The sequence below is a fragment of the Arctopsyche grandis genome, chromosome 11 (genome assembly GCF_051622035.1).
Source record: "Arctopsyche grandis isolate Sample6627 chromosome 11, ASM5162203v2, whole genome shotgun sequence".
Lineage (NCBI taxonomy): Eukaryota > Metazoa > Arthropoda > Insecta > Trichoptera > Hydropsychidae > Arctopsyche > Arctopsyche grandis.
The window spans coordinates 12,123,608-12,136,088 of NC_135365.1; the positions used below are offsets into that span (position 1 = coordinate 12,123,608).

The following is a 12,481-nucleotide window of genomic DNA, read 5'->3' on the forward strand; positions in this document are numbered from 1 at the left end:
GTTCCGATTATTAAAAATTACTATATTCTATGAAAGTATCCCTAAATTTTAATATATAATTCCAAATGCAACATGAGAAGTAATTCTAGTAGCTTAAATATGTACATATGTAAGCCATTTCAATAATGTACTTGATGAATTTCAAAATAATTAATGGGTTTTTGTAGTTCTTCTTTTTCGGTTTCTATTATTTTCTTACTTTTTATTATTATTGTTTCCATTTATATTGTAACATTTTCTTTTTTCTTTCTTAGTATTTAGCACAATTTTCTGCATTTGTTTATTTAGTGCTTTGTAATTTTCCAAATTCTTTAACAAACCCCTTGGGTGCATCGATTTTATCGCCTCTCTCAAATATTTTATAAATATATATTTAAATTAATAAATGTATTATTAAAAATTTTTAGTACTCTATTGATTTATTTTCTCTTTATAAAGACTATCCATAAAGCTTGAGTACATTTTAAAATCAACCACCTTCTCATTTAATAATCCACATAACTATTTATTTTTAAGTGATGATAAGACCTGTTATATAATATGTTTTAAAATGTTTCATTTAATTTCACTATACATACACTATTCTAAGCTGTAATTTAAAAGCAATGCAGTACTAATAATGTTGATTAACAATAAATAGATTTGTTTGAGTTTGTTTACACTATCACCAATTCGAGTATTAAAAAATGGCTAACTGATCCACATTTACAGTATAAATGAGTATAAAGTTTACAATTGCATATATATAATTTCGAAAGAGACTTTGTATGTATGTTTGTTTATTTGTTTGGTTCGTTAAATACGTGACGCTCAATTTAATAAAAAAAAATGAATATTCAAATAAATTTAAATAAAATAAAACTATTCGAATAAATTTAATATAATGTTTACTATTAGATTAGCCATGTTTAAGCGGTTTATTTTTATTTTTTTTATTATTTTTACAGAGATATATACCAGGAAGACTTGACAGGAAAACCCCAATGCGCCTTCTTGGACAATACAAACAATAAATACATATTATATAAATCACTGTATTTCCAGAAGCTGACGAACACGAAATAACAATAAATGAATTAATTAATTACAGAATTAATACATTGAGGCATCTATGGATTTTAGATTTGTACATAATTTTTACAAATTATACACACAATAAATACAGAAGATTTGTGACAAGAGGAAAGGATTTTTTTGTCAATTTGAGGAACCGTTTCAACAATGATCAGATAAAATTGACAAACTCCGATAAGAAACGATCGATTTGGAGTCGCAAATACCCCCAAATCAAACCAGCAGTATGGCGGATCGAACCCACTGATCACATACACGCCACCAGTAAGCCAAACTGCTGGTTTATATTTCAAATGGTTACCTGACAACTCGTTCACAGATTTTCCGTAAACCGATGATGCGCTCCAGGCATTACGTATACGGCCATCTCTTTCTCACCCCGTCTGTTCACCATGATCTTGTTTACTATGCCATTACGTATGCAGCCATCTCTTTCACAGACCGTCTGTTATCGGTGAATAAGTGGTCTGTGAAAGAGATGGCTGCATACGTAATGGCAGAGTAAACGAGATCATGGTGAACAGACGGGGTGAGAAAGAGATGGCCGTATACGTAATGCCTGGAGCGCATCATCGGTTTACGGAAAATCTGTGAACGAGTTGTCGTGTCACCATTTCAAATACCGAGCGAAGCCGGGTAAAAGCACTAGTATAAGATAAATACACAACAGTAAGCATCCATTCAAATTTTAGTGTATGTGTAAAGTGTATTTTAAAGTAGAAGGGGGAGGGAGAAAAGGAAAAGCCGTTTAATGCACGAGCGAAAAAAAATGGGGTTCTTTAAAACGAACGCCGTCTTCCGACTTTATGCAGTAATTACATCTAATAGAGTAATTAAATTATCGTCATTGGTCTCGTCGGACCAATTCCGGCAGGAACAGTCCCCTACTGGAAGATGTAAACATTGCAATATTCGGAGGGCAACCACCCTCATCCCCGCTTGCCGAACAAAGAATGAGCGTTTCAAGACCTAAGTGTTCTTAATCTGAAATTAAGACGTCCACTAACTTGGCGTTTCGGCTTATTAACTGGCGGAGAGCGAAAGAAAACGACCACAGACTGCTTTCGCTACTTCGGCCATAGAGTAGTTTCAACATCGATTGCCGTACAAATTACACCGACACAAAGAAACGTTTACATCCCCGGCACGGACATATTGTAGCTGTGTAATTAGAATAAAAAATTTCAAAGCTATATACCCAGATAAATGTATTAATAGAAGTGGCTTTAGGTGTTATATGTCAAGTGACATTCTGTCCACGGACAGATCTAAATAATTTGAGCATCAGTCGTATTTGACGATTGGTGTTCGACGTATGTCCTATAAAAACTTCTCTGTTTGTTTATATTACTTGCAAGATGGGTAAGCATCGGTAAAAATTGCACAATACATTCAAAAACACACAATAAACAACATGGGATACATTTTTATAAGTAAATTGATCCGATTGTATTCCGTGCGATGCGATTTAGCGTATTTATAGAGACGTACCGCGTAAAATTGACAATTATTTATTCGTAAGGGCCCCTCTATTCTTATTACATCTCTCTGTATACACCCTATATTTCTTGTATTCCTAGAATGAACTACAAGAAATTTATTTTAATAGATTTTGTATGATTTATAAAATAAAAGAATATCGTAAAAAAAAGTTTTTTAAAATCATACCTCTTTTATAATTTGTATATAAAATTATTATTTTGAATAAAAATACCAATTTTATTACACTACCGCCATCTATGTTTAAAACTAAAAACTGGATAAACGTCAGGCACTTTTCAGAAATTCAAATTTCAAACGCGTCTAAAACGATGTTTTTTCTCCATCGTAATTGCGGAGGATACATTTACTTAAATTGATGACCAAAATGAGCAATATGGCAAAGTATGAAAACGATCGGGTAAGAGGTAATTTTTTTCCTGAATTGTAATCGTAAGTGGAGGTATGTAAAAATACATTTATACATTTCTACGTTCCAAAGTATGATTTAAAGGCGGTAGCGATAAGTCATGTTTTTGACTGTTCGCTTTCATATTATTGTTGATCGATGAATCAATGCGAGAGAAAGAGACAGCTTTATTTTCGTAAGCTATTGTTTGCGTCGCTTTTGGCGCGTGGCTATTGAGTCATGCAGTCACCTGTTTGCCTTTCCTATGTGCATTTGCGTGTTGCTGCTTGTCGTTATTTTTTAACACAAAAATAGTCAAAAACAAGCTATAGGACTAAAACTTTTTTATGGTGATGTATAAAATGATTAATAAGATATATATTGAACCCATATTTGTATTGAGAAAAGCTGTATTTTGATTAAAAAATAATGGGGTCTTACTCGACCCCGGTTCGGGACACTCGTTCGATCTCGACGCTCCGTCCTTTAAAGGTTAAACCAACAGAATTAACACAAGTCTAGTGGTTAGCATAACCAGCAGCGTGGCCTAGTGGCTAGCATCTTTGCTTTCGTGCAGAGTGTCACAGGTTCGATTTCCACTAGCCTTTAGTGACTTAAGTCCCGTTTTGGCCAGACCTTGGTTGGAGACTCGACGTCGATCGTTCCTTATCAGAATTTGTCAATTTTTCTGATTTTCATTGAAACGGTTCCTGTAAAAATTGGCATTCTCTCCCCAACTTTTCTCGCAAACCTTGAGTTGTTCAGTGTCTCATGGTTCGCCGATTGTATACAATAAAAGGTGCAAAAAATTTCTCCATAAATGTCTCTGTGGATGATTAATGTACAAAAATATTCGTACTGTATGTATAAAATGCTTATTAATAGTATTATATAATTAAAAAAAGGTTTGCAATGTAATTTAAAATATTTGACCATAATAATAAACAACATGGGATACATTTTTATAAGTAAATTGATCATTTACTTATAAAAAAATGGCAATAGCATACGCATACGCGTACAATATTACGTAGTTATGGAAACGGTACGCGTGTTATTGAAACAATAAATATATTCGAAAGGGCGCTTCTATTATTATAACATTTCTCTGTTCACAATCCCATTTTTTATTTGTTATAAGTAAATATCCTAGTATACATATGTGGTATGATATTTATCGGATATGGGCAATAAAACACTTCATTGGTTTAAAAATAGGCAAGTATATATTTTTGTTGATACATATAAAATTTAATTAACATAATACTTTCTTAATGTTTAAATACAATTCAAAATATACTGCTGTTCATGATTGATGGAAAATTTTTACACATTGAAAAATATGAGGTTTAAAATATGACTGAATTATATAATATGATTGGATTATAAAATATGATTGAATTAAAGCTTTCCGAAAACAAGTGAACTAATTCCATTCATCTTCATTTGTTTTTTATTTGATTATATACTACATATTTAAATATAATAAAAAGCATATCTTATTAAAACACATAATAAAACTATATTATTATATTTTTACCTGCACTTCTTGACTTCTAAAAGCCTTAATCAAGAATCTTATACGTTATAAAACAACAACTAGAAACTTTAAATTTGACTTAAAACCTCATATTTCCGAGAACAGCGTTACACCAATCTACAATCAGCGTTACACCTTCTAATACAGTCAAATTTAAAACAAAAAAAACTTTGGTCATTATTTGAAATAATACGTAAATAATTTGAACCATAATTTTGAGAATAAACTAGTCATACACATATATGTACATAATTTATACAGACTGATCAGCTAAATAGACGAGCCTGACTTTCAAGACATACATTATATGAATGCTTTCTATGATACCTATAGATATACATATGTTTGCTTTTTGCACACATCAATCTACATACATAAACGTTCCTTAATTTAAGCAGGATTTCTATTTAAACTGATTGCCTATTATAATTTTACATAATCTCTTTCTCACAACGCCAATCACCCGTAGAAAATGTAAAAACTACATAAATTGACTTAGCAAGACCACCTCTTAACTTATGAGACTGAATAAAAATTGAATATACATAAGATGCTATCAAATTGTAATATAATATCACTAATATTCTCCCAGCAACACATATAAATAAAAAAAATCACTAATATAATCTACACATATACAATTTAATTGACTCCAATCATCCGTCAAAAATCACTATAATATATATGTATGTATATTGTATAAAAAATAAAACTACATTCAATATCAGTCAAATTAAATAAAACTTTCACAAACCCAATAGAGGAATGCAACCAATTACAATAATGCCTTGTCAACAGTCTTCAGTTATACGCACAAACAGCAAACTTCAACAACACAATGTAACGTCAAATATTAAAAAAAAAACAACGATTTAACGAATTAAGCAATACAAATAACAAATATGTTGAATGCGCGTAAACTTCGAAAATCCAATACAAAAAAATTCATCAAACATTATAATACAATAATTCGACACCTATTGAAAATATGGCTGCTTTTTAAACTCAATAATTGGTAAAATAAATGTGTATAAAATCAATATAAATTATTAGCTTTAAAATTCACAGCAACTGTCAATCATAAAACCATACTAACATACTGATTTAAATGTTCTATGTATAATTGACAGCAAACTATAAATTCATGTATAATACTATATGTATTTGATTCGACATGTGTAACTCTAATAATAAATAAAATACGCAAAGGTTTATAAAATACTAAATTCCAACATTAAAATGATTCAAATTAATAATTTTTTACAGATATCAACTGTTAAAACATATATGTATGTATGTATATAAATATAATATTATGAGAATCGTGTTAAATCACTCTAAAAACTATATACTTAAAACTATAAAAAAAATGTGTATAAAATAAATTTGTATATAAAAGATTAAATAGACGACGATTCTTCTAGTTTTTCAATTGCTTCACTCAAACTCGAAGAATTATCGACGCGCATGCCTACTCTTTTCATATTATCTAAAGTATCTTCCAATGATTTACTATCCTTTCCGAGAGTTTTCCTGTAAATAAGATATGCATGTCATTTAGTAAATACATATATTAAATATATAACATTGATCAAACAAAAAATCACGTTTTTTACTTACCGAAGCGGAGACTTATCAATCTTTACTAAGTTTGACACAGAATTCGAATACGAAAATGATATTGGTTATTTTCCTCTCGTTTATGAGATATAAGAGTTTAAAAAATGCACAGTTTTTCACAGATTTTTAGCTTTTCCAGTCTTTAGCTCAAAATCTAGTATTGCTGTGTCGAAAGTGAATATTGGAATCAATAGTCGGATGCTTTTTTTCTATTTATTGTGATATTTATTAATTTAAAATACGTATAATTCATTATCTAATGGATTTTAAGTCAAAAATATATTTTTTTAACACATTTTTTCTCATGAATGCATTGGGCCAGTTTTATAATTAAAATCCACTAAATTAATAATTATACGTATTTAAAGCAACAAAAGTCACAATAAATAGAAAAAAAACATCTGACTATTAATTCTAATACTCAATTTTGTCACAGAAATACTAGATTTTGAGTTAAAGACTGCAAAAGCCAAAAATCTGTAAAAATGCATTTTTTTAAACGATCATATCCATAGAAGTAGAATGCATAGAATCGCTCTCAGCCTTCAAAAATGTTGCTACAAAACTCTGCACGGCAGAGTTTGTTCATTGTTTGCTAAACTTCGTCTCTCTCTCTCTCTATTGTCTCTCTTCTGACTTTCCGTCTCTCTCCTCGATGGCTCGCTTTCAGACGATACCTTTGTTAACAATGACCATTCTATGCATTCTACTTCTATGATCATATCTCATAAACAAGAGGATACCAACAAATATCAATTTCATATTCGAATTCAGTGGGTCAAACTTAGTAACGATCGGTTAATCTCCGCTCCGGCATTTTTTTGTTGCTCAGTGTAATCTAACTGTTACAGAAAAAACATTACCAAATCAATATACAAGATTTTAGCAAAGGCACATAGAGACTAAGAAGATCAGTATCGCTAACGCCGTCAAATCTGTGTAGGGCTAATTTAGCCCAACGTTCAGTTGGTCCAGCAAGGACTGCATTTTCTGAAGATGTCGCTGAAGAACCACCTATTCCACACGCCACGAGCCGGCAAAGTGACATTATCACTATATGGGAACGATCCGTGTAAACCTAAAAAGTAAAATTTTAGTATTACAATACGCGCGTTTATTACAATATGAAATTGAAACATAATATGTATGTATATGTACTCTGTTTAAAAGTTTGAATAAATTTTCCAATGTGGATAAAGCTTGGTCATATTTATTAGCATTCATCAAATTTTTAGCTTCGGCCAGTTCGACGTCTTGAAAAAATGCCATCGTACACTGCGCTTCTCTCAGTCTTGTTTCTTTAATGATGTGTTCCAGCAGTGATACAAAATAAGCTGACCGACATGCTATAAGAGCGGAGCTGAAATTTCCTACCATAACCTGAAATAGTCGACAAAACATCTATTGTATAGGTATTATCAATACGATTATTTCTATAAAAAAGCAAAAGTGCGTTACCTTTTTTGGAAAATTGAAAGTTGACATGAGCGAAGAAAAATCCTTCTTGAGACTATTATACAATTCCAAAAATTGAGTATATCTTCTTTGAATGTATGACGGATCTAAATCTTCTCGCAGGGTATTTTGTCTGACACATATGGTATACAAAACGTACCGTTTATCTGAATCCAATTCGCATACAGTTTTGGTGGACGAGACTACAAATTTAAGCATGATTGATTTTCCGCTAGATGCAACAATACAGTATCCTGAAAATAATAATAATATATATGTATGTATATTGCAACTTGAAAAAAGTTGTCTTCCAGTGTTTAAAAAGCACATTATAAGACCAATCATTTTTGATATACATAATAATGGTTCTTGGCCCATTTTCTAAGTCTCAACACTTCCATCATCTCTTAATACTAAATAAAATTCACTAATTGGAAAATTGTGATAATTAGAAAAGAGTGTAAGCGACTGTTAACATCCAAAGAGACGGTAACACAACATATTAAGAAATATCTAATAAATAACACATTGGTTTTCAACATATGTTAATTAATGTATCTAGTTAGTGAAGTGTTATAAAAATTTTATATATGCATGTATTATATACCAAAATTAATATATAATGTGCGGATTACAAAAATTTTAATAATTAAGTTACCAAAACATCACACCAATCCCAACGAGAGTAGTAGAATGAGTGAAAGACAATGTGTAGAAGCGAATCCTAATAGACAGTCGCATTACTTAAGTGATTACTCATTATCAACTGAATGATAATAATGTGTTTGCCCTAAATTGATAGTGAGGGCCGTTGAACCATATTTGGGGATGCACTTTGGAATGACTTGGGACAAATCTAATGGTGATTTAATATTTCACAATACTACTAAATTTATTTAGGATAATAATTATACGCACTTTTATCAAATGGGTATAACCAGCGTGGATTACCCGTTCAATAACAATGTTCTCGTCCTTCTGACACAAAGCACGTGATGACAGCTGATCCTATTGTCATTCTATTTATGTGTAATAACATGATATAATATGGCCAAGTACGAATGAAGTAAACAAATACGATAAGAGTGACGATTCGGTGATTACTGGTCATAAAGTCACTAAAATCTAGATAAAGGAACATCTGGCAGCCGAAAAGTCCATCATACTAACGAGAACTTGAGTGCCAAATATTGCGATTTTAATGGCAAAAATTGTCTTTGTGACCACCGCAATGTGAAAAATCCCGTGTGACCGATCTAGAGCGACCGGTTGTCCTGTGACCGGTTCACATTTGACTAGTAATCACCGAACCCTAATCTTTACGTTACAATATTGTTCATTATCAAAAGATCAACGTTTTTTCTTGTTTTCAGCACTTAAATTTCAATTAGTAAATATATTTTGACTTAAATATATAGCGACTATTATTAAATTTGTTAATACAATAAATTATTATAAATTATTAAATTTGTTAATACAATAAATTATTATAAATTATTAAATTTGTTAATACAATAAATTATTATAAATTATTAAATTTGTTAAATTATAAATTATTAAATACATATAAATTATTAAATTTGTTAATACAATAAGAAAATTATTCGAACTTATCCAACAAAATTCGAATGTAAAAACCAGAGCACGCGTAGTTTTATAACACTATATATATTTAATTCGTTTTTATATTAAGGTATGTTCATACTTAACAGCACTGCACGACTCCGTTTCAAATATGTCATTTTATTACATTTCTATTCATATCTACCTACACGTCGCGGTCACGTCACGTTTACAGCAATTTGGCCGAGTGCAAGGCAAAATCGGCTTACTTATACATTAGAGGCCATGACGATACGGCGCAATATTGCTTACGTCTTATTGTCGAGTACTTGCAATATGAATGCATACACGTGCATTCGTAGCTACGCGTCAGAATACAAGTCAGCAAAAATGTTTCGACGTTTATCGAACGAAAAACTATGTATAATCGCGCTGTTGTTGAAAGAAGAAGCTCAAGAAGGCAATAAAAAAGCACGGAGGCATTTTGATGTGCATCCCATGTTAAAAAATAGAAAAACCGAAGGAGAGTTTTGGACACTGTATAAGGAGCTTGTGGATAATGGACAAAATTTTTTTTAATATTTCCGTAAAAAAATTTTTTTTTTTTTTAATATTTGCGCCAAAACCATGTCGAAAGATTGAACAGCTGTCAACTGTCACTATCGATAATTGTTCCAAAACAGCAAAGCAGCAGACTCATGGCACGTAATTCGCGTGTATATTTCCACGATGGCCAAAAAAAACGGATACGATACGTTGACGGATGTTGCTGTAAGGTATGAACAGGAAATGTCGGGTACTGCTGTAAGCCTGCCGTGGCGTAAACGTGACGGTTGGTATGAATATACCCATACAAAATGTACCAAAGAATACTTTTCGGACGGCCGGATACCTGCTGAAGTCGGTACGTGCTGACTAGGTATGAACAGACTGTGGCGGCTCGCTTATACGACATGGTCGAGTTTGGTTGCCTTCCTGCGAGTGGGGACCAACCCGGCTGGGTTCGGAGAGCTGCTACTCACTCTGTCTTCAGCTGTCATATAATAAACACGTGCATTAACATGCCAGTCGTCTCATTCGTTCATCCTCCATAAGACCTTAATTTTTATTTTTATTTTATTTTATTTAAATAGGCACACATACAGAATAAAATATAAAAAGAAAGTTGTATAATGAGACAAAAAATAATAATAAACATAAATAAAAATATAATATTCCATTTACAGTGAGCACCACATGGTGATATAAAAAAGTAAAATTACAAAAACATCAAGATTTAAAAAAAAAGAAAAGAAAAAGATACAGATAAAGTAAAAAAGAAAAAGAAAGACTATAAGAGGGAAGAAGCAAATCAACCACATATTATTTTCTTCACCTTTGTCCTAAAAATACTAAAAGAGTCACTAAAGAGGTCAGGACAATCATCTAAGCTATCGTAAATACGGCATATACGAACGATTACACTATTGAAAGAGGTGTTGCTTTGACAAATTGGTGGATAAAAAAGATTTGTGCATCTGGTGAATCGGGCATTAACGTTAAAATTAATCTCGCTTAAAACAGATGTGTCAATGCGCAGTTTAAGTTTGTTTTTTAGTAAAAAAAATTAACCTCTACAAATCGAAATTCGAAATGATGTTCACGAATCTACCAAACATAACTGTCAAATGTGTCAAAGCATGTACACGAACGCGGGCCTGTAAACAATCAAAGTGTCAAAAATGCCGGTGGAATGCGAACCAGTGGAGTCTCTCCTGGCGTCTGTGCTCAGAGAGCAACGCATTTCTGGTCAATTCTGCTCGGTTAGGTTACTAGTAGGCAAACGAACAACCTGGGCTCATGCAGCGTTGCTATGCCCCCTCAGTACGTACGTTAACACATACTACAACTCACACAAACACAACAAGATAGGCCACTCAACCAAATTTGAAACCTCCATGAAGATCAAACTCACCGGAAAAGTCTCTCACGATTGCTTCGAATGCTTAGAAACTCTGTTAGACCTCATCTACGGTAGAAAAACTACCGTAGACAAAAACCATTCCTCGCACGTAATCTCATACTGCAATCTTTTGAACTTATCTGAAACATTTTCTGGACTGATACACAGTGCCGTCGATAGTGATGAAAGTTTTGTCGAAGACAATCAAATAATAAAATCAGAACCTTTGGAAGAATTGTGCGAGGAAAGTTTTGAACACAATGAAGACGATCACACCTTGGATGATATGGACATTGATTATGGAGACGTCGACAACGAGCAACTGCCCAATCATGTGAAATTACCCACCGGAAAAACTCAAAATTGTATCGGTTGCCGTTTCAAATGCTACAAAACTATAGATCTGCTCAACCATCTACGTAGAACATCCCACGGAGGTAACGTTTGCTCGCTGTGCTGGACTGAACTTGATAATGCTGACGAGCTTCAACGGCACTTTGTCCTGCACGAACATCCGAAACCGTTCTTCTGCACTTACTGCGACTTGAGATTCCAAACGAGATCATTACTAGGACAACACCTTCCAGGACACATGTTCGAAAAGCCTTACACATGTCCGCATTGTTCGAAGGCATTCAAACGAAAGCACGGATTGAATTGTCATCTGGTGACGCACACCGGAGAACGGAAACATCTGTGCGATGAGTGCGGATTTAGCACACTCCACGCCAAGATTCTGCGGGCTCACAAGTTGGCGCACAGCGGGGATCTCTTCAAATGTTCGTTTCCAGACTGCGCTCATACTTCGACTCGTAAGGAGAATATGAAGCAGCATATGAAGACGCACAGTAATGAAAAGCCGTTTGTTTGCGAACTGTGCGGACATAAGTTCACACAAAGCAAGAGTCTCAAGAGGCATTCATTGATCCATAGTAAGAGTGGTCATGATCACTTTTGTCCTCATTGTCCATTCAAAGCTAGACGAATCGACAATTTGAAGGCTCACATACTGAGGCAGCATACGGATAAAGTGCCCAAGGTTCAAGTGAAACATTACACCGAGGATATAATGATCGAGCCGGACGTTCGGAATATAATCGAACCAACCAATGAAATTAACAGAAGGAAGACGTAAAAATAAAAAAAGAGTATTGAATTTGTATTTAGTATTAATATGTATAAACAATTGTGATATAAATATATATGACTCTCGAATGATTTTTCTTTTTAAGTGATAATGTTGTTAGACTGATTTTTCTTAATTTATTATAATACATCATTATACTAATGTATTTCATCTTATTTATTTTATGTCTCATTTTCCTATACAACAATGAAAGTTAGTTTATTTTATAAAATGTTTGGAATATACATATTTTAAACATGTATATGTACTATT

General features: G+C 32.6%; 2 protein-coding genes across 3 annotated transcripts; one reads left to right on the top strand and one right to left on the bottom strand.

Moving 5' to 3' along the window:
• Positions 1-4,167: 4,167 nt before the first annotated feature.
• Snx21 (Sorting nexin 21) lies at positions 4,168-8,597 on the bottom strand. 2 transcript variants are annotated; one of them, XM_077441146.1, is made up of 5 exons: positions 8,496-8,597; positions 7,581-7,831; positions 7,281-7,502; positions 6,986-7,200; positions 4,168-6,035 (listed from the first exon to the last, which is right to left on the bottom strand). In XM_077441146.1, the coding sequence occupies exons 2-5, from the start codon at positions 7,794-7,796 to the stop codon at positions 5,903-5,905; spliced, it is 786 nt and encodes a 261-aa protein (XP_077297272.1). In that variant the 5' UTR covers positions 7,797-7,831; positions 8,496-8,597; the 3' UTR covers positions 4,168-5,902. The 2 variants fall into 2 exon arrangements, with proteins under 2 accessions (XP_077297272.1, XP_077297271.1); XM_077441145.1 differs by lacking the exon at positions 8,496-8,597 and having other exon boundaries at positions 7,581-8,296.
• Positions 8,598-10,861: 2,264 nt separating this feature from the next.
• On the top strand, positions 10,862-12,217 carry LOC143918568 (uncharacterized). Its single transcript, XM_077440508.1, has one exon. The coding sequence runs from the start codon at positions 10,862-10,864 to the stop codon at positions 12,215-12,217; it is 1,356 nt and encodes a 451-aa protein (XP_077296634.1).
• Positions 12,218-12,481: the final 264 nt, after the last annotated feature.

What these genes read in the sequence shown, in the direction of transcription:
- Snx21 (XM_077441145.1), bottom strand. Translation starts at nt 7,955, where the DNA reads ATGGGCCAAGAACCATTATTATGTATATCAAAAATGATTGGTCTTATA. An exon ending in CTTTCAATTTTCCAAAAAAG is followed by an intron (nt 7,503 to 7,580) that starts GTAACGCACTTT and finishes CGACTATTTCAG; the next exon opens with GTTATGGTAGGAAATTTCAG. An exon ending in TATTCAAACTTTTAAACAGA is followed by an intron (nt 7,201 to 7,280) that starts GTACATATACAT and finishes TTTACTTTTTAG; the next exon opens with GTTTACACGGATCGTTCCCA.
- LOC143918568 (XM_077440508.1), top strand. Translation starts at nt 10,862, where the DNA reads ATGCCGGTGGAATGCGAACCAGTGGAGTCTCTCCTGGCGTCTGTGCTC.